At 32.1% G+C, this 18,294-nt stretch overlaps 2 protein-coding genes across 2 annotated transcripts; one reads left to right on the forward strand and one right to left on the reverse strand.

The window, feature by feature from the left end:
• Positions 1-35: 35 nt before the first annotated feature.
• On the reverse strand, positions 36-6,593 carry uros (uroporphyrinogen III synthase). The gene is made up of 10 exons (XM_067368866.1): positions 6,500-6,593; positions 6,164-6,342; positions 6,007-6,090; positions 5,837-5,927; positions 2,590-2,661; positions 2,136-2,210; positions 1,961-2,044; positions 1,601-1,686; positions 541-639; positions 36-474 (listed from the first exon to the last, which is right to left on the reverse strand). Exons 2-10 carry the CDS (start codon positions 6,224-6,226, stop codon positions 343-345), a joined length of 786 nt encoding a protein of 261 aa, XP_067224967.1. The 5' UTR covers positions 6,227-6,342; positions 6,500-6,593; the 3' UTR covers positions 36-342.
• On the forward strand, positions 2,249-17,789 carry zgc:92749 (Elongation of very long chain fatty acids protein 6-like). The gene is made up of 5 exons (XM_067368865.1): positions 2,249-2,397; positions 8,469-8,715; positions 10,103-10,234; positions 10,458-10,609; positions 16,208-17,789. The coding sequence occupies exons 2-5, from the start codon at positions 8,630-8,632 to the stop codon at positions 16,636-16,638; spliced, it is 801 nt and encodes a 266-aa protein (XP_067224966.1). The 5' UTR covers positions 2,249-2,397; positions 8,469-8,629; the 3' UTR covers positions 16,639-17,789.
• Positions 17,790-18,294: the final 505 nt, after the last annotated feature.

The following is an 18,294-nucleotide window of genomic DNA, read 5'->3' on the forward strand; positions in this document are numbered from 1 at the left end:
TAAACATTATTTGAGAATATACACAATTGATTTTGATACTGCATCTTCCATCAAAGTAATGCACATAAAAAAGTACTTTATTTTTTAGAGCACAAAAAAAATCTCACGCTGAAACTTGCATTCAACATAAAACATCAAGATCAGGAGATTCAGTGTAAATCACAAAATAAATGATAATGATTATTTTGATGCATGAAACATACAGCCACAAACATGATCTTCCTACAGATACAGACGTCTGTATATAAGAGATATTAAAAGTTCATTTAAATCATTATTTATATCTAAAATCTAGATATAATGGCTCGGCTCTGGCTGCCCTGAAGGACGGAGGGTCAGGGGTCAGGGGTCAGGGGTCAGGGCCCGTGTGATGGCAGCGGCGAGGTGTTTGGCCGTGGGTTTCTCAGCACAGCATGTGACCGTCAGTCCATGAGACTGCAGCGCGTCTGTCGTCGTGGGTCCAATCGCTGCAAACTGAAGAACACAGTTCTGATATATTCTCTGAAATCCTGAGTGTGTGTGTGTGTGTGTGTGTCGCACCTTTATCTGCTCCAGCTGAGATCCTGAGAGTCTTTTCACCAAGTCCAAACAGAACGTCACTCCTGACGGGCTGAAGAACGCAACACTAGCAGGGACGCCCTGAACACACACACACACACACACACACACACACACACACACACACACACACACACACACACACACACAGGTGGGTAACAACACTGTCATGAGGAAAAGTCTGATGTACGATATCTGACTCTCATGACACCTGTGCCCATTTTTTTTAATGATCTGCATTTTTTACATCATAAAACACTTCATTATATTAAATTTTTAAATATATTACATAAATAAATAAGCTGAATATGATTATATTATAAAAAAAAGTGAAAATACATATACTTGTAATTAAATATGCATAATTATAAATGCAATTAAAATATAATATTTTAGTTGATTTAGGACACTGGAATAAAATTACATTATTTAAATTAAATTAAAATAATTATAAATGCAATTAAAAAATTAAATATTTTAATTGATTCAGGGCACTGGAATAAAATTACATTATTTAAATAAAATTAACAATTATAAATGCAATTAAAATATTTTAATTGATTCAGGACACTGGAATAAAATTACATTAAGTAAAATTAAAATAATTATAAATACAAGTAAAAATATAATATTTAAATTGATTCAGGACACTGGAATAAAATTACATTATTTAAATAAAATTAAAATAATTATAAATACAATTAAAAATATAATATTTTAATTGATTTAGGGCACTGGAATAAAATTACATTATTTAAATAATATTAAAATAATTATAAATTCAATTTAAAATATAATATTTTAATTGATTTAGGGCACTGGAATAAAATTACATTATTTAAATAATATTAAAATAATTATAAATTCAATTTAAAATAAAATATTTTAATTGATTTAGGGCACTGGAATAACATTACATTATTTAAATAAAATTAACAATTATAAATGTAATTAAAAATATAATATTTTATGTAATTAAATATTTCAAAGGTAAAATCTCTGCCCATCAACACTGAGAATACACTGGAATATAATATCTCACCTGCTGAGTGAAATAATCCGTGATGTTCTTCTGCAGATCAGGATGTTCAGATGTTTGATAGACGGTCAGAGTCTCCAGAGGAACGCCTGACAGAGAAACACAGAGAAGAATACACTCTTTTTCACACACATTCACCTAAAGCTGTTAAATGTGCAAAATACTCCATAATCATAACAAACACATCAAGAAACATCATAATGCAAACAGAAAGCTTCCGCTTCTTTATGTAAAATATAATTAAATTTTTCCTCTTTGGGGTGACCACGACAAAATGCATAAGAAAACCAAAGATATCTATGAAACATTTTGCATTTTGTCACGTCTGTAAATGTTTTTAACTGTTTGAATAAATCATCTCACGGTTCTTTCTCAGTGCGGTGGGCAGAACTTCACGTTTGATGGAGCCGCAGGGAAAGAAGAGCGGCAGAATCTCTCGATTCTCTCCTGCGTTTAACAAAACTCAACATTAACAGACACTCACATATACAGCAAACCCTGAGATATCAGTGAGAGGATGTGTGTGAAAGTGTCGTACTCTGAAGGATGAGCAGAGAGAGCGAGTCTGCGGTTCCCGTCTCTTCACCCAGCGGACGCAGGCCCAGATCCTCAACTAAACATTTCAACACAACACAACTCACTGTATGAAAGTGTAGATCTGATATTGCATTTATGATTCTCATTGCATTATAGCCTGTTTTTAGGTCAACAGGCAAACAGAGAGGAAGGTCGTTGACGTCTGTCCGTGATGAAGCACAGCTGGAGCTCAGCGTGTCACAGGTGTGAGCAGATTTACTCAGGTGAGAGAAACAAAAGACCTCCTGCAGGACGCAGGTGTCCGACAAACACACTTCCTTCATTAACAGCCGGGTTTATAAAACACTAATCAGGGACGTGTGAATCCCGGCGACGTGTGGCGGGACACCTGCGGATGTGCTGCTCTACAGTAATGTTTGATCATTCTGATGTGTGTTCAGCTGAAGCGTTCATACCTAAAGATGCTGTCGCTTTTCCAACCACGTAAACTGACTTTGCATTCCATTTGTCTCTCACTGCCTCCCATTCTGCAGGAGGAAAGCATAAGATTCGTTACATTAGTTAACAAGAACAATCCTTCTACTCTTAGTTAGTGTTAATGTACATTTCTAAGATGACTGACAAGACCATGGCAGAGGATTTGTTGCACAACAGAGCCTGAAGCCTGATTTACACATTTTTTATTAAACATGGACCTTTATTTTCATTAAAATGGATTATTTTTGGTATTGTTGGCACGTTTTGTAAACGTAAGCAGCTAATTTAGACGTGCAAACTGAGTGGCGGTGTGGTGAGACGTACACGCTCGGCCATCTTCGGATGCGCAGCCGCATGGAAAGTTACAAAATTTGTTATATATAAAAAAAAAAAAAAAAAAACGGGTAGATTTGGCAATATGGCGGGTGTATGATGTATTTAACAATGTTATGATGAATATATAAAACATGTATAATAATATAAAGTATAACATTAGCAACACATTATTAGCTGTTTGATAACATAATTATCAAACATTAAGGCTAATCATAATAATTATCGTCATGTGTCTGAAGTTGTAAAAAACAATAATTTGTGCAGCGTTTATCTCAGTAAGTTGACCGAGTGGATCTCTGAGCTTGTGCAAGTGAGTGGAGGAGGGGCTAATTAGCATATTCATAGCCTCATGTATATTAAATGAGGCAAGGGTGTAGAGTTACACTCAAGCTATTTTACACAGGGAAAACTTTTAATATGTAATTATGGTGATCAAAGATGAGTTTTAAGGGATAAAGTTGTTGAGTACAGTTAATGCATTAACTAATTATAAAGTGTTACCAAGATAAATTAAGCATAAATGCAACACAGATCTTAAAAAAATATATATATATTTTTTTTTTAATTAAATTTAAATTTAATTATTTTTTTTAACCCTTGTGCAGTCTTCGTTTGGGAAGTTCACTCAGGGTCTTTGTAATTTTGTAGCAAGTTTTTAAAAAATACAAATGTAATTTGATGTTTATTAATGTTTTTACTCCACATTTGTGCAGTTTTTGGAGGATTTATCATAAAATTTTATAAATTTATATAAATAAATAAATAAAAAAATTTAAAAATAGGTTTTTGTACAAAAAAAGCTTTTTATGTAAAATTCACTTTATAAAGACCCACATTTGTAACTTTCATTCATGGGGATCACATGGATAATTTGACATGGTTTAGTGTGAGATTTTTGTCCATCTTTTGGAAAATGCAGTTTTAAAAGTAAAAAATGATCACTTTATCCAGCAGATGCTGCAGAGCTCCACTATTTGCTGTTTGACTGACTGAAAGACTCTTTACACAAGTATTTTCAGCTGATTCAGATCTAAATATTATCAAATCACAATTATGACAATAAAAGCTACTTTTTGTCAAAGTTTAGCATTTTTTATAATAAATTTTTCAATATTGTTACATTATGATGAGACCCCGCTTAGAAAATGGACAAAATTCATCCTCAAAATCAACATTATTGAAAAAAATAATTTAGTATTTTAGTACTTTATTTTTTTCAGTACAAAAAAAAATGCTAAACTTTGACACAAAGTAATTTTTATTGTCATAATTGTGATTTCATGATATTAAAGGGTTAGTTCACTCAAAAATGAAAATAATGTCATTTATTATGATGAGAATATTTTTGGTTCGCCAAAAAAAACAAAATAACGACTTATATAGTGATGGCCGATTTCAAAACACTGCTTCAGGAAGCTTCGGAGCGTTATGAATCAGCGTGTCGAATCATGATTCGGATCATGTGTCAAACCGCCAAACTGCTGAAATCACGTGACTTTGGCACTCTGAACTGCTGATTCGACACACTGATTCATAACGCTCCGAAGCTTCCTGAAGCAGTGTTTTGAAATCAGCCATCACTATATAAGTCGTTATTTTGTGTTTTTGCCGCACCAAAAATATTCTCGTGGCTTTATAATATTAATATTGAACCACTGAACTCACATGAACTGATTTAAATATGTTTTTTAGTACATTAATGGATCTTGAGAGAGGAAATGTCATTGCTCAGGCCTCACTGAGCCATCGGATTTCATCAAAAATATCTTAATTTGTGTTCTGAAGATCAATGAAGGTCTTATGGGTGTGAAACTACATGAGGGTGAGTAATAAATGACATTATTTTCATTATTGGGTGAACTAACCCTTTAAGATCTGAATCAGCTGAAAATACTTGTGTAAAGATGTCTTTCAGTCAGTCAAACAGCAAATAGTGGAGCTCTGCTGCCATCTACTGGATAAAGTGATCATTTTTTACTTTTAAAACGGCATTTTCCAAAAGATGGGCAAAAATCTCACACTAAACCATGTCAAATTATCCATGTGATCCCCATGAATGAAAGTTACAAATGTGGGTCTTTATAGTGAATTTGACATAAAAAGATGTTTTTGTATAAAAACCTATTTAAAAAAATATATTTAATTATATAAATTTAAAAGATAAATCCAAAAACTGCAATTTAAAAGATGATAAATCAAAAAACTGCACAGTAAAAATGTGGACTAAAAACATGTGGAGTAAAAACATTAATAGAGTAAAATTACATTTGTTTTTTTTAAAAACTATTATTTTGATACAATCCGATTTTTTTTATTTGTAGATCTAGAAAGTGTAACAAACTATACAGAGTTTCATGTCATTTGGACAAAGAGAAATTTTTTTTTTTTTTTTTGCAAATGTCATTTGGGGTCAAAAAGACCCTATAAGAGTTAAGTAACTTTCATTTCTATCATTTTCTTTCTTTCAACCTGATAAACTGTGATAAAAAGTGATGAAACTGTGAACTCTAGTTGCCAAGTTCTCAGTGAGCACTTACTAAACTCTCATTTCACATACTTTTACATTCATGCATTTGGCAGATGCTTCATCTAAAGCGACTTACGCTGCCTTCAAGATATATGTTTTATTTTATAATTCATGCATTCTCTGTGAATTGAACCCATGACCAAAAATAATGCATCAGAAAAACCACCTTAATGCTTGAGAATTATATAACTGAAGCGATATACCACCCCTCTTTTATATTTCTACACTAATAACTTCATAACTTGTAGTTGTTTAGTATAATTCTTGCACAAAGTTAGAATTATTAACCCACACAGAAGAGCTGCTCTTTTATGAATATATATATAATTATAATACACTATAATGGTGTGATCCGGACTCACTGTGTGTGTGAGAGTCTAAGCAGATCTTCACCGCCTCCACGGCTCTGGGACTGGTGAAGATCAGACCTCCAAACCTCTCGGGCTGAAAGAGCTGGTGTTTCACAAACACAATCATTTAATAAAACTACAGCAGCATAATTCAACATTATTCAACAGATCTCCAGACTCACCCTCTCTGAAAGATCATCTAGAGACACAAATCTGAAAGACAGAACCGGGATCAGAGCAGCTGTGTGTCCACATGAGGCCAGTTCCTGAAATAAACGCCAACATTACTAATGTGATAATGATTATTATTAATAATTATTAGACATAATGTGCTGTTACCTTAATATAAGGGTCTGCTTCATTTTCGCGGTCTCTTGGCTCTTTCAGAAGAAGCACTTTCATTGTTGCAAAACCACTTAAACAATGTTTCCACTGTTAATAATGTCTGAAGGAGTTTCTGACCTTTCAGTCAGCATTTCATACAACAACGCCCATCTTCATGCACAAGCTGTCAGACACTGATAACAAACAACAGACAAACGTCAGTCTTGAGCTTGTGTTTTCAGTGCATCATGAAACACACACAGCGAACTAATGACGCTATAATGATCAATGATTAATGAATAATGAATGGACTGTAGATTAACATTAGGTGGGAAATACATCATAACATACTTGCAGCCAGTGAGTTTAAGCAGCTGTCCGCATGTTTACTGTCATGTTTAAACTACAGCAGTGAAGCAGGATGCAATAAAACAGAACAGCGCGAGTTTTTCAAAATAAAAGTCTTCCTTAGACCCGTTTCACATTTCCGGGTTTCTCAGAAGCGGAAGTCGTCATAGTTGGGTAAACTTCATTACATACATGTTTTTGTGTTTCTAAATGCACAACAACAATAACAACAACAACAAAAGTAATTTTAATATGTTTTAACTCCACATTTGTGCATTTTTTGGAGAATTAATCATATTTTTTAAAAACGTATAAATAAATTAAAAATATTTTCAAAATAGGTTTTTATTCAAAAACAGCTTTTTATGTAAAATTCACTTTATAAAAGACCCACATTTGTAACTTTCATTCATGGGGATCACATGGATAATTTGACATGGTTTAGTGTGAGATTTTTGCCCATCTTTTGGAAAATGCAGTTTTAAAAGTAAAAAATGATCACTTTATCCAGTAGATGGCAGCAGAGCTCCACTATTTGCTGTTTGACTGACTGAAAGACATCTTTACACAAGTATTTTCAGCTGATTCAGATCTAAATATTATCAAATCACAATTATGACAATAACAGTGTTTTCACAATAAAAGTCTTCCTGAGACCCTTTTCTCATTTCCGGGTTTCTCAGAAGCAGAAGTCGTCATCATAGTTGGGTAAACTTTTGAGATATTTCATTAAATATATGTTTTTGTGTTTCCATTTGCACAAATAGCAAAAGAAAACAGTAGTGTTTTTAAAACTTTAAAAAAATAGGGGAAAAAATAGAAAGCGATTGATAACGGCAGTCAGAAGAGAGAAAGATGTTAATTTTACCATCACTCCCATCAGCGCTAACTAGTTTTTTTTGTGATTTGATGCAACGCTAATACTAATTATACATTTATACATTTTTTTAAAATGAAAACATAAACATTTTTGCAGGGTTTACGATATTGATGATCATTAAAACGCGTCATCAGTCTGTGAAAAGGGGCTATGAATAATAATAATAATAATAATAATAATAATTTACAAGGGATGCATGGAGTGATAATTTATGTTTTATTTATGTTTTTAATCAATTTTTTGAAGACATTTTATAACGAATTGTTTACATGATGTTTCTGGCATAAATGTTTTTGTTAGATACCATGCATAAATAAGTGATAGATATATATAAAGTATATATATAAAAAATTATGAATTATTTTCATATTTTTTTTTCAAACTTGAATGCATTAGATTCCATGCATAAATAAGTGATAGATACATGTAATATATATTTAAATAAATTCCACTACTTTATTTTATTTTGCAAATATGTGCACACCTGAAAGTCAGTAAATATATATATATATATATATATATATATATATATATATATATATATATATATATATATATATATATATATATATATATATATATATATAGGCCTATAATGCTGGAGTTTGTTGGTGTTTGTTGGCTTTCTTTGGGTCAGTGTGAATTGTCCTTTTATAGTCCGCTGACAAGCCGGGATTGCTTCCATTTAGTTTCAGTTGTTTAGCCAAAGACTATAGAATAACAAAAAGGGACTTTAAAGTCTTAAAGGGACTTTGGTTTAGCAGTCTGACAGAAACTGGAAACTGGCCTGGGTGCTCTTTAACCCCTTTCATGGTGTTAGAGGTTTTCTACTTAGTACAAAACTTTGATTTGGGGATACATATACATTTATTATAAATCTAGTTAAAATGTTAGACAAAAATAACCCTTCAGAGTAAGTGATTTTATCATACTAGTTTAATTTAAACATGCATCTAGACTTCCATTAGCTATATATTTTAATTTTATTATTAATTACATTTTTTCTAGGTCTACAAATATGGTCCATTTCTTTTCTAAAGAATATAAAACTTGGAAATCGTTCGTCTTATTAATAAATGCACCCGTCTACAGATCCTGATTGTGATTGGACGGGATCGCTGCTCTGACTCCTCCCACTCCCGCATATAATTATGAAGTTCCTCATGAGTGTTCGTGTCACTCAGCGATCCTCTCAGGTTTCCTTTTGAAAACACCTTCATCACTTCATCTCCTGAAGATTTGCACACTTAAGGATGAAGATGAACGATTCACTGCGCGCGTTTGACTTTGAGCGTCAGTTTGATGATCGAGTCGCGCTGGAATGGTTTCAGCAGAACTGGTGAGTCAATTGAGCCGAAATGAATCACTGATTCTTCTCGAATTCTGTTAACCCAGATGTGCATTCATACAAATTAAGAATATTATCATGCTAAAGCAGGTTAGAATAGAATAGGCTGGACTGATATATATACATATATACATATAATGTGATGTACAATACATAATAGCCTGTACTACTCAATATTAAATAATCAAGATGCTTAAAATGTGTATTGTTCAATATAATTATGTCATATATCTAACATGTATTCTACTTCAACCGTAATATTTCATATTATGTATGTTAGCAAAGGCAGTATAGTATGCTGGTTTTGTTTTACGGCCTCACTTTAATGAGCAGGAAGTGTCTAAAGTCATCAGAATGACCTTTGACCTTTCATCACAAATGTTACATTAACAAACACTAAATGATTCTTGTTCATTAATGTGTGTTGAGTTCAGACTACAGGTGATTTATAACTCTATACAGCGTGATTGATTGGTGGATGTCGGTGATAAGACCGGGTTCACGTGAAAAGATACGCTCACCTTTGACCTTTCGGCTGATTGTGACATCATCTTTTATTTGCAGGTTCAGATTAGGACAGGGACGTTGCTATGTGTGACAATCGGTCAGTGAGAAAGTCTAGAGAAATGCTGCGAAAAATGTAAAAATAAAATAAGATTAAAATAAATGTTTAAAAAGTGAAAATATGATAAGTGTGCATGGAAAAGTGTAGAGAAATGCTTTAAAATGTAAAAAATATAAACAAATAAAATATGATTAAGATAAATAAATAAATAAATAAAGTTGAAATATAGTAAGTATCTTTGGAAACGTCTAGAGAAATGCTTTAAAAATGTAAAAATTAAATAAAATAAACAAGTAAAAAAACAGTGGAAATATAATAAGTATCTGTAGAAAAGTCTAGAGAAATGCTGTGAAAAATGTAAAAATAAAATAAGAATAAAATAATTATGTTTAAAAAGTGAAAATAATATAATAAGTGTGCATGGAAAAGTCTAGAGAAATGCTTTAAAAATGTAAAAGAATATATAAACAAATAAAATATGATGACGATAAATTAAAAAAGTTGAAATATAATAAGTATCTTTGGAAAAGTCTAGAAAAATGCTTTACGAAAATGTAAAAATAAAAGCACATAATAATAAAAACAGAATGTGATTAAAATAAAACAATTAGTTAGTTATTAATCTAATGAATAGTTTAATTTAGAATAAAATTACATAAATAATCAAATATAAATAAATAAAAAATATTGATGCCTAACATTTTCTCTATTGCTAATCAAAATATCCACCTGCAGTGCATAACTAACATCTATATGTGAATCATTGGGTCTAAAAGTGAGGTATTATTGGCCTGAATGTCCTCTGTGTTTTAGGGGAACAGCGTTCGTTCTGTCTGGGACGTATGCGGTGCTTATATATCTTGGACGCAACTTTATGAAGCGCCGGGAGAAGTTGGACCTGCGGACGCCGCTCATGCTCTGGTCACTAACTCTGGCCGTGTTCAGGTGAGACTCCTGCAGTCTGAGAAAACACACCCAACCCTCAGAACATGTCAGAATGCACCGGCTCAGATGTTATCTCAGTGTGATCGTATCTGTCTTCTGGAAGCTCAGTTGAGAGTCTTCTTGTTGCACTGTAAAGATCAGTGATGAATGAATCCGCTGTAATCACAGCATCAGTTTAATCTTCACAGTAGTTGATTCTTCCTCATTGCTCTTGTTCTCTCAGTATAATGGGCGCGCTGCGGACGGGCTGGTACATGTTCAGTGTGGTGACGACACACGGCTTCCGGCAGTCTGTGTGTGACACTGCCTTCTACAGCGCCCCCGTCAGCAAGTTCTGGGCGTTTGCGTTCGCTCTGAGTAAAGCGCCTGAGCTCGGTAAGACAGGCTGTTAATCACATGCTATTAATACTGATTGCTGTGCTTTAAAGTGTAACTCATAACTCATCTCTTCTTGTTCTTCATTGGCCAATCTTTTCTTTAAGCATTATGAATTGTAAATAATCTTTGTTTTATTTACAACTTATAACATTTAACCCCTAAAATATTGTTCAGATTCAAAACAATTATGCACAGAATTTTTGATAAACTGTTTATTACTGTTTATTTCAGCTCCGAATATATGAAATTATATTTAGCATTAGAAAAATAAAGCCTATTAATATTTTTTTAATTGTGACTTTTTACATTTAACAATTATATGGAAGCTTGTTTCCGCCACTAAATAAAAAAATTAAAAAGGTAATTGCGACTTTTTTCTTGCAATTCTGACTTTGTATCGTGCAATTCTGAGAAAAGAGTCAGAATTGTGAGATATAAAGAGTCAGAATTAAGATATATAAAAAGTCAGAATTAAGATATATAAAAAGTCAGAATTATGAGATATAAAAAGTCAGAATTGCGAGATATAAAGTCAGAATTATGAGATATAAAAAGTCAGAATTGCGAGGTATAAAGTCAGAATTACGAGATATCAAAAGTCAGAATTGCGAGATATAAAGTCAGAATTGCGAGATATAAAAAGTCAGAATTGCGAGATATAAAGTCAGAATTACAAGATATAAAAAGTCAAAATTGCGAGATATAAAAGTCAGAATTGCAAGATATAAAGTCAGAATTACGAGATATAAAAAGTCAGAATTGCGAGATATAAAGTCAGAATTGCGAGATATAAAAAGTCAGAATTGCGAGATATAAAGTCAGAATTACAAGATATAAAAAGTCAAAATTGCGAGATATAAAAGTCAGAATTGCGAGGTATAAAGTCAGAATTACGAGATATAAAAAGTCAGAATTGCGTGAAGTAAAGTCAGAATAACGAGATATAAAAAGTCAGAATTGCGAGAAGTAAAGTCAGAATTATGAGATATAAAAAGTCAGAATTACGAGATATAAAAAGTCAGAATTGTGAGTTGTAAAGTCAGAATTGCGAGATATAAAAAGTCAGAATTGGGAGATATAAAGTCAAAATTGCGAGATATAAAGTCAGAATTGCAAGATATAAAGTCAGAATTACGAGATATAAAGTCAGAATTGGGAGATATAAAGTCAGAATTGCGTGATATAAAGTCAGAATTATGAGATATAAAAAGTCAGAATTGGGAGATATAAAGTCAGAATTGCGAGATATAAAGTCAGAATTGCAAGATATAAAGTCAGAATTACGAGATATAAAAAGTCAGAATTGTGAGTTGTAAAGTCAGAATTGTGAGTTGTAAAGTCAGAATTGCGAGATATAAAAAGTCAGAATTGGGAGATATAAAGTCAGAATTGCGAGATATAAAGTCAGAATTGCGAGATATAAAGTCAGAATTGCGAGATATAAAGTCAGAATTGCGAGATATAAAGTCAGAATTACGAGATATAAAGTCAGAATTGCGAGATATAAAGTCAGAATTGCGAGATATAAAGTCAGAATTACGAGATATAAAGTCAGAATTGCGAGATATAAAGTCAGAATTACGAGATATAAAAAGTCAGAATTGCGAGATATAAAAAGTCAGAGTTGCGAGGTATAAAGTCAGAATTACGAGATATAAAAAGTCAGAATTGCGAGATATAAAGTCAGAATTGCGAGATATAAAGTCAGAATTACGAGATATAAAAAGTCAGAATTGTGAGATATAAAAAGTCAGAATTGCGAGATATAAAAAGTCAGAATTGCAAGATATAAAGTCAGAATTACGATATATAAATAGTCAGAATTGCGAGATATAAAGTCACAGTTGCGAGGTATAAAGTCAGAATTGCGAGATATAAAAAGTCAGAATTGGGAGATATAAAGTCAGAATTGCGTGATATAAAGTCAGAATTATGAGATATAAAAAGTCAGAATTGCGAGATATAAAAAGTCAGAATTACGAAATATAAAAAGTCAGAATTGCGAGATATAAAAAGTCAGAATTACGAGATATAAAAAGTCAGAATTGTGAGATATAAAGTCAGAATTACGAGATATAAAAAGTCAGAATTGTGAGATATAAAGTCAGAATTACGAGATATAAAAAGTCAGAATTGCGAGATATAAAGTCAGAATTACAAGATATAAAAAGTCAGAATTGCGAGATATAAAAAGTCAGAGTTGCGAGGTATAAAGTCAGAATTACGAGATATAAAAAGTCAGAGTTGCGAGATATAAAGTCAGAATTGCGAGATATAAAGTCAGAATTACGAGATATAAAAAGTCAGAATTGCGAGATATAAAAAGTCAGAATTGCGAGATATAAAGTCAGAGTTGCGAGATATAAAGTCAGAATTGCGAGATATAAAAAGTCAGAATTGTGAGATATAAAGTCAGAATTACGAGATATAAAAAGTCAGAGTTGCGAGAAGTGAAGTCAGAATTGTGAGATATAAAAAGTCAGAATTACGAGATATAAAAAGTCAGAATTGCAAGATATAAAAAGTCAGAATTACGAGATATAAAAAGTCAGAGTTGCGAGAAGTGAAGTCAGAATTACGAGATATAAAAAGTCAGAATTGCGAGATATAAAGTCAGAATTACGAGATATAAAAAGTCAGAATTGCGAGACATAAAGTGAGAATTGCGAGATATAAAGTCAGAATTGTGAGATATAAAGTCAGAATTGTGAGATATAAAGTCAGAATCATGAGATATAAAGTCAGAATTGTGAGATATAAAGTCAGAATTGCGAGATATAAAGTCAGAATTGCGAGATATAAAGTCAGAATTGTGAGATATAAAGTCAGAATTGTGAGATATAAAGTCAGAATTGCAAGATATAAAGTCAGAATTGCCTGATATAAAGTCAGAATTGCGAGATATAAAGTCAAAATTGCGAGTTGTAAAGTCAGAATCGCGAGATATAAAGTCAGAATTAAGATATAAAGTCAGAATTGTGAGATATAAAGTCAGAATTGAGATATAAAGTCAGAATTGAGATATAAAGTCAGAATTGAGATATAAAGTCAGAATTGTGAGATATAAAGTCAGAATTGAGATATAAAGTCAGAATTGAGATATAAAGTCAGAATTGAGAGATATAAAGTCAAAATTGCGAGATATAAAGTCAGAATTGAGATATAAAGTCAGAATTGTGAGATATAAAGTCAGAATTGAGATATAAAGTCAGAATTGAGATATAAAGTCAGAATTGAGATATAAAGTCAGAATTGAGTTATAAAGTCAGAATTGTGAGATATAAAGTCAGAATTGAGATATAAAGTCAGAATTGAGATATAAAGTCAGAATTGCGAGATATAAAGTCAAAATTGCGAGATATAAAGTCAGAATTGAGATATAAAGTCAGAATTGTGAGATATAAAGTCAGAATTGAGATATAAAGTCAGAATTGAGATATAAAGTCAGAATTGAGATATAAAGTCAGAATTGTGAGATATAAAGTCAGAATTGAGATATAAAGTCAGAATTGCCTGATATAAAGTCAGAATTGCCTGATATAAAGTCAGAATTGCCTGATATAAAGTCAAAATTGTGAGTTGTAAAGTCAGAATCGCGAGATATAAAGTCAGAATTAAGATATAAAGTCAGAATTAAGATATAAAGTCAGAATTGTGAGATATAAAGTCAGAATTGAGATATAAAGTCAGAATTGAGATATAAAGTCAGAATTGTGAGATATAAAGTCAGAATTGAGATATAAAGTCAGAATTGAGATATAAAGTCAGAATTGAGATATAAAGTCAGAATTGAGATATAAAGTCAGAATTGAGATATAAAGTCAGAATTGCCTGATATAAAGTCAGAATTGAGATATAAAGTCAGAATTGTGAGATATAAAGTCAGAATTGAGATATAAAGTCAGAATTGAGATATAAAGTCAGAATTGAGATATAAAGTCAGAATTGAGATATAAAGTCAGAATTGCCTGATATAAAGTCAGAATTGAGATATAAAGTCAGAATTGTGAGATATAAAGTCAGAATTGAGATATAAAGTCAGAATTGAGATATAAAGTCAGAATTGAGATATAAAGTCAGAATTGAGATATAAAGTCAGAATTGTGAGATATAAAGTCAGAATTGAGATATAAAGTCAGAATTGAGATATAAAGTCAGAATTGTGAGATATAAAGTCAGAATTGAGATATAAAGTCAGAATTGAGATATAAAGTCAGAATTGAGATATAAAGTCAGAATTGTGAGATATAAAGTCAGAATTGAGATATAAAGTCAGAATTGAGATATAAAGTCAGAATTGTGAGATATAAAGTCAGAATTGTGAGATATAAAGTCAGAATTGAGATATAAAGTCAGAATTGAGATATAAAGTCAGAATTGAGATATAAAGTCAGAATTGCGAGATATAAAGTCAAAATTGCGAGTTGTAAAGTCAGAATCGCGAGATATAAAGTCAGAATTAAGATATAAAGTCAGAATTGTGAGATATAAAGTCAGAATTGAGATATAAAGTCAGAATTGAGATATAAAGTCAGAATTGAGATATAAAGTCAGAATTGTGAGATATAAAGTCAGAATTGTGAGATATAAAGTCAGAATTGAGATATAAAGTCAGAATTGTGAGATATAAAGTCAGAATTGAGTTATAAAGTCAGAATTGTGAGATATAAAGTCAGAATTGAGATATAAAGTCAGAATTGCGAGATATAAAGTCAAAATTGCGAGTTGTAAAGTCAGAATCGCGAGATATAAAGTCAGAATTAAGATATAAAGTCAGAATTGTGAGATATAAAGTCAGAATTGAGATATAAAGTCAGAATTGAGATATAAAGTCAGAATTGTGAGATATAAAGTCAGAATTGAGATATAAAGTCAGAATTGAGATATAAAGTCAGAATTGTGAGATATAAAGTCAGAATTGAGTTATAAAGTCAGAATTGTGAGATATAAAGTCAGAATTGAGATATAAAGTCAGAAGTGTGAGATATAAAGTCAGAATTGCGAGATATAAAGTCAGAATTGTGAGATATAAAGTCAGAATTGCAAGATATAAAGTCAGAATTGCCTGATATAAAGTCAGAATTGCGAGATATAAAGTCAAAATTGCGAGTTGTAAAGTCCGAATTGTGAGATATAAAGTCAGAATTGCGAGTTATAAAGTCAGAAATTCTCGCAATTGCAGGTTTTTATCATGCAATTCTGATTTTAGATCACACAATTCTAAGAAAAAAAGTTGCAGTTACCTTTTTTATTTTTTATTTCATGGCAGAAACAAGCTTCCATACAGTTAAGCACATCCATTATAAGTGCATTTCCAGGTAACAAAAATATGTTCTAAGAACGTTTTGCTAATGTTCCCATTAAGTTATGAAAACGCTACTTTTGAATGTTCTCTGTTTTTCAAATGAACCAGAGAACTCTGAACGTCCCATTAGCGTTACTGAAAGAACGTTTGTTCATAACTTTGAGAGAACCTTGCCAGAACGTTCCCTGTTAGATGTAACAACTATTCTTGCTTGTTCTTTACTGAAAATGATTTTACGTGATACGCATGTCAGGAATGCTCCTCGACTCTAATGTGTTTGTGTCGTTCAGGTGACACGCTGTTCATTGTCCTGCGTAAGCAGCGTCTGATCTTCCTGCACTGGTATCATCACATCACTGTCCTGCTCTACAGCTGGTACTCGTATAAAGACCACGTGGCCGGCGGCGGCTGGTTCATGACCATCAACTACATCGTCCACGCGTTCATGTACAGTTACTACACCGTTAGAGCGGCGGGCGCGCGCGTGCCGAAACCGTTCGCCATGCTGATCACGGCGATGCAGATCGCGCAGATGCTCGCGGGTTTGAGCGTGCTGGGGCTCGTCTACAGCTGGAAACACGACGTCCACTGCGTGTCCACCATGCACAACATCATCTACGGATCAGTGATGTACCTCAGCTACCTGCTGCTCTTCTCTGTTTTCTTCTATCAGTCTTACCTCAAAAGCCCTATGGACGAGAAGAGAGTGAAACGAGAGTGAGAAGAACTTCCACCCGGAATGCTTGGGTTTTCAAAGCATTCATAAAGAACATTTAAAAGCACTTACATGTTCAGAGACTAAAATATTAGGCTGAATCATCATATTTCACCTCAGAATATAAGAAATTATATAATAAAGCCCATTTTTGCATTGTGAGCTTTATTAATGCAAATTTTTTTATTGTTCTTAGTGTTTGGGAACGTTACTTTTAAAAAATAATGCATTACATTATTGCATTACTCCATAAAAAATAAACTAATTGTGGTACTTAGTTACTTTTTATGGAAAGTAATTACTTTTGCTTTGCACAGTAACTATATTTTGTTGTAAATTTAAAAGTAATGTTACATTACTAGTTACTTGAAAAAAGTAATCTGATTACTTGCGTTTCTTGTAATGCACCAAACACTGAAATGGGCTTCATTTTATTCATGCAAAATATAATTTTTATGTTTTTCTAATGATTTTTAGGGTGAAATGTGTCTGTTGAAATGTTCATCAATGGAAGTTAATGAGTTAAGTGTGTTAATGTTTACCAAACATTGATTTTGTCACAGTGAAACAAAGACACATTCTCCTCTGATGTCTGTAAGTGATGAGATGCAAAATCACATTTACAATGTGAACATGTCAAAATGTTATATTTCAGCACTTCAGAGTCCTAGACGTACTGTAAAGGACATGTTTAACAATCTAAAAGCGCTTTTGTGTGTCAGAAATATCTCTTTAAACAGGTTTGAGTGGCAGAACACAGAGTGTTTAATGTGCAGAAGGTTGTTGAGGCCATCAGACTGACGGTAAACTCGTCTTTCTGGTTAGTCAACAGAAGCGGTTTGAGTTCATCTGGTTGATGTATGCGGTTATTATCATAAGCAGTCTGTGCCTGATAGATGCAGTAATGCTGTAAAACCTGATGGTCATTCAGAGGAAAGTGTTTTGGACTGTAAATCTGTGACCCGGGACGGAGATTAAGTGTCTTCTCAACTAATGAAAATATGTTCTCATTTTGCTAATGTTCCCATTAAGTTTTAAAAAAGTTATTTCTAAATGTTTTAAAACATCCAGTTTTTTAAATGTTTTAAAATGTTTTCTTGTTTATGCAAATATTAAAGGAACATTCCATTTTATCATCTTCAAAACGTTATTAAAGACCAGATAACACTGAACTCTGAATGTTTGTTCATAACTTTGAGTGAACCTTGCCAGAACGTTTGCTGGGTTCATTCATTCTGTTTGTTCTTCTAGATCTTCTCAAACATTAGAAATATCGAATTAAACATCATTTGAATGTCTTTCTCTCACCCTTTATTTTTATATGAACTATTAACTCAATGTATTATTCATTTTAAAACATTAATTAGTCTATTAGAAAGTCTTTATACACATTCTTCAGCTTTCACATATTTTTTAAAAATGTTGCACATTTTTGTTACATTATTTCCTCATTGTTTCCATTTCTACACTTTATTATTTGATTGTAAGTGCTGTAATTATAGAGCTAACTACATAATCTGTATAGCTGTTTGTTCTGCTCTCCACAGCTGCATTTATTTAATCAAAAATACAGTAAAAAATGTGAAATATTTTTACAATTTAAAATATCTGTTTTCTATGTGAATATATAGTAAAGTGTAATTTATTCCTGTGATCAAAGCT

The sequence above is a fragment of the Chanodichthys erythropterus genome, chromosome 19 (assembly GCF_024489055.1).
Source record: "Chanodichthys erythropterus isolate Z2021 chromosome 19, ASM2448905v1, whole genome shotgun sequence".
In the NCBI taxonomy this organism is placed as follows: domain Eukaryota; kingdom Metazoa; phylum Chordata; class Actinopteri; order Cypriniformes; family Xenocyprididae; genus Chanodichthys; species Chanodichthys erythropterus.

Bases quoted from the DNA above. Each gene is read 5' to 3' on its own strand.
- uros (XM_067368866.1), bottom strand. From the start codon at position 6,226: ATGAAAGTGCTTCTTCTGAAAGAGCCAAGAGACCGCGAAAATGAAGCA. The intron at 5,928-6,006 runs GTGAGTCTGGAG...GTGAAACACCAG, and splicing joins TAGATGATCTTTCAGAGAGG to CTCTTTCAGCCCGAGAGGTT. The intron at 640-1,600 runs GTGAGATATTAT...GTGTGTGTTCAG, and splicing joins CGGATTATTTCACTCAGCAG to GGCGTCCCTGCTAGTGTTGC.
- zgc:92749 (XM_067368865.1), top strand. From the start codon at position 8,630: ATGAAGATGAACGATTCACTGCGCGCGTTTGACTTTGAGCGTCAGTTT. The intron at 10,235-10,457 runs GTGAGACTCCTG...TTGTTCTCTCAG, and splicing joins CTAACTCTGGCCGTGTTCAG to TATAATGGGCGCGCTGCGGA. The intron at 10,610-16,207 runs GTAAGACAGGCT...TGTGTCGTTCAG, and splicing joins GAGTAAAGCGCCTGAGCTCG to GTGACACGCTGTTCATTGTC.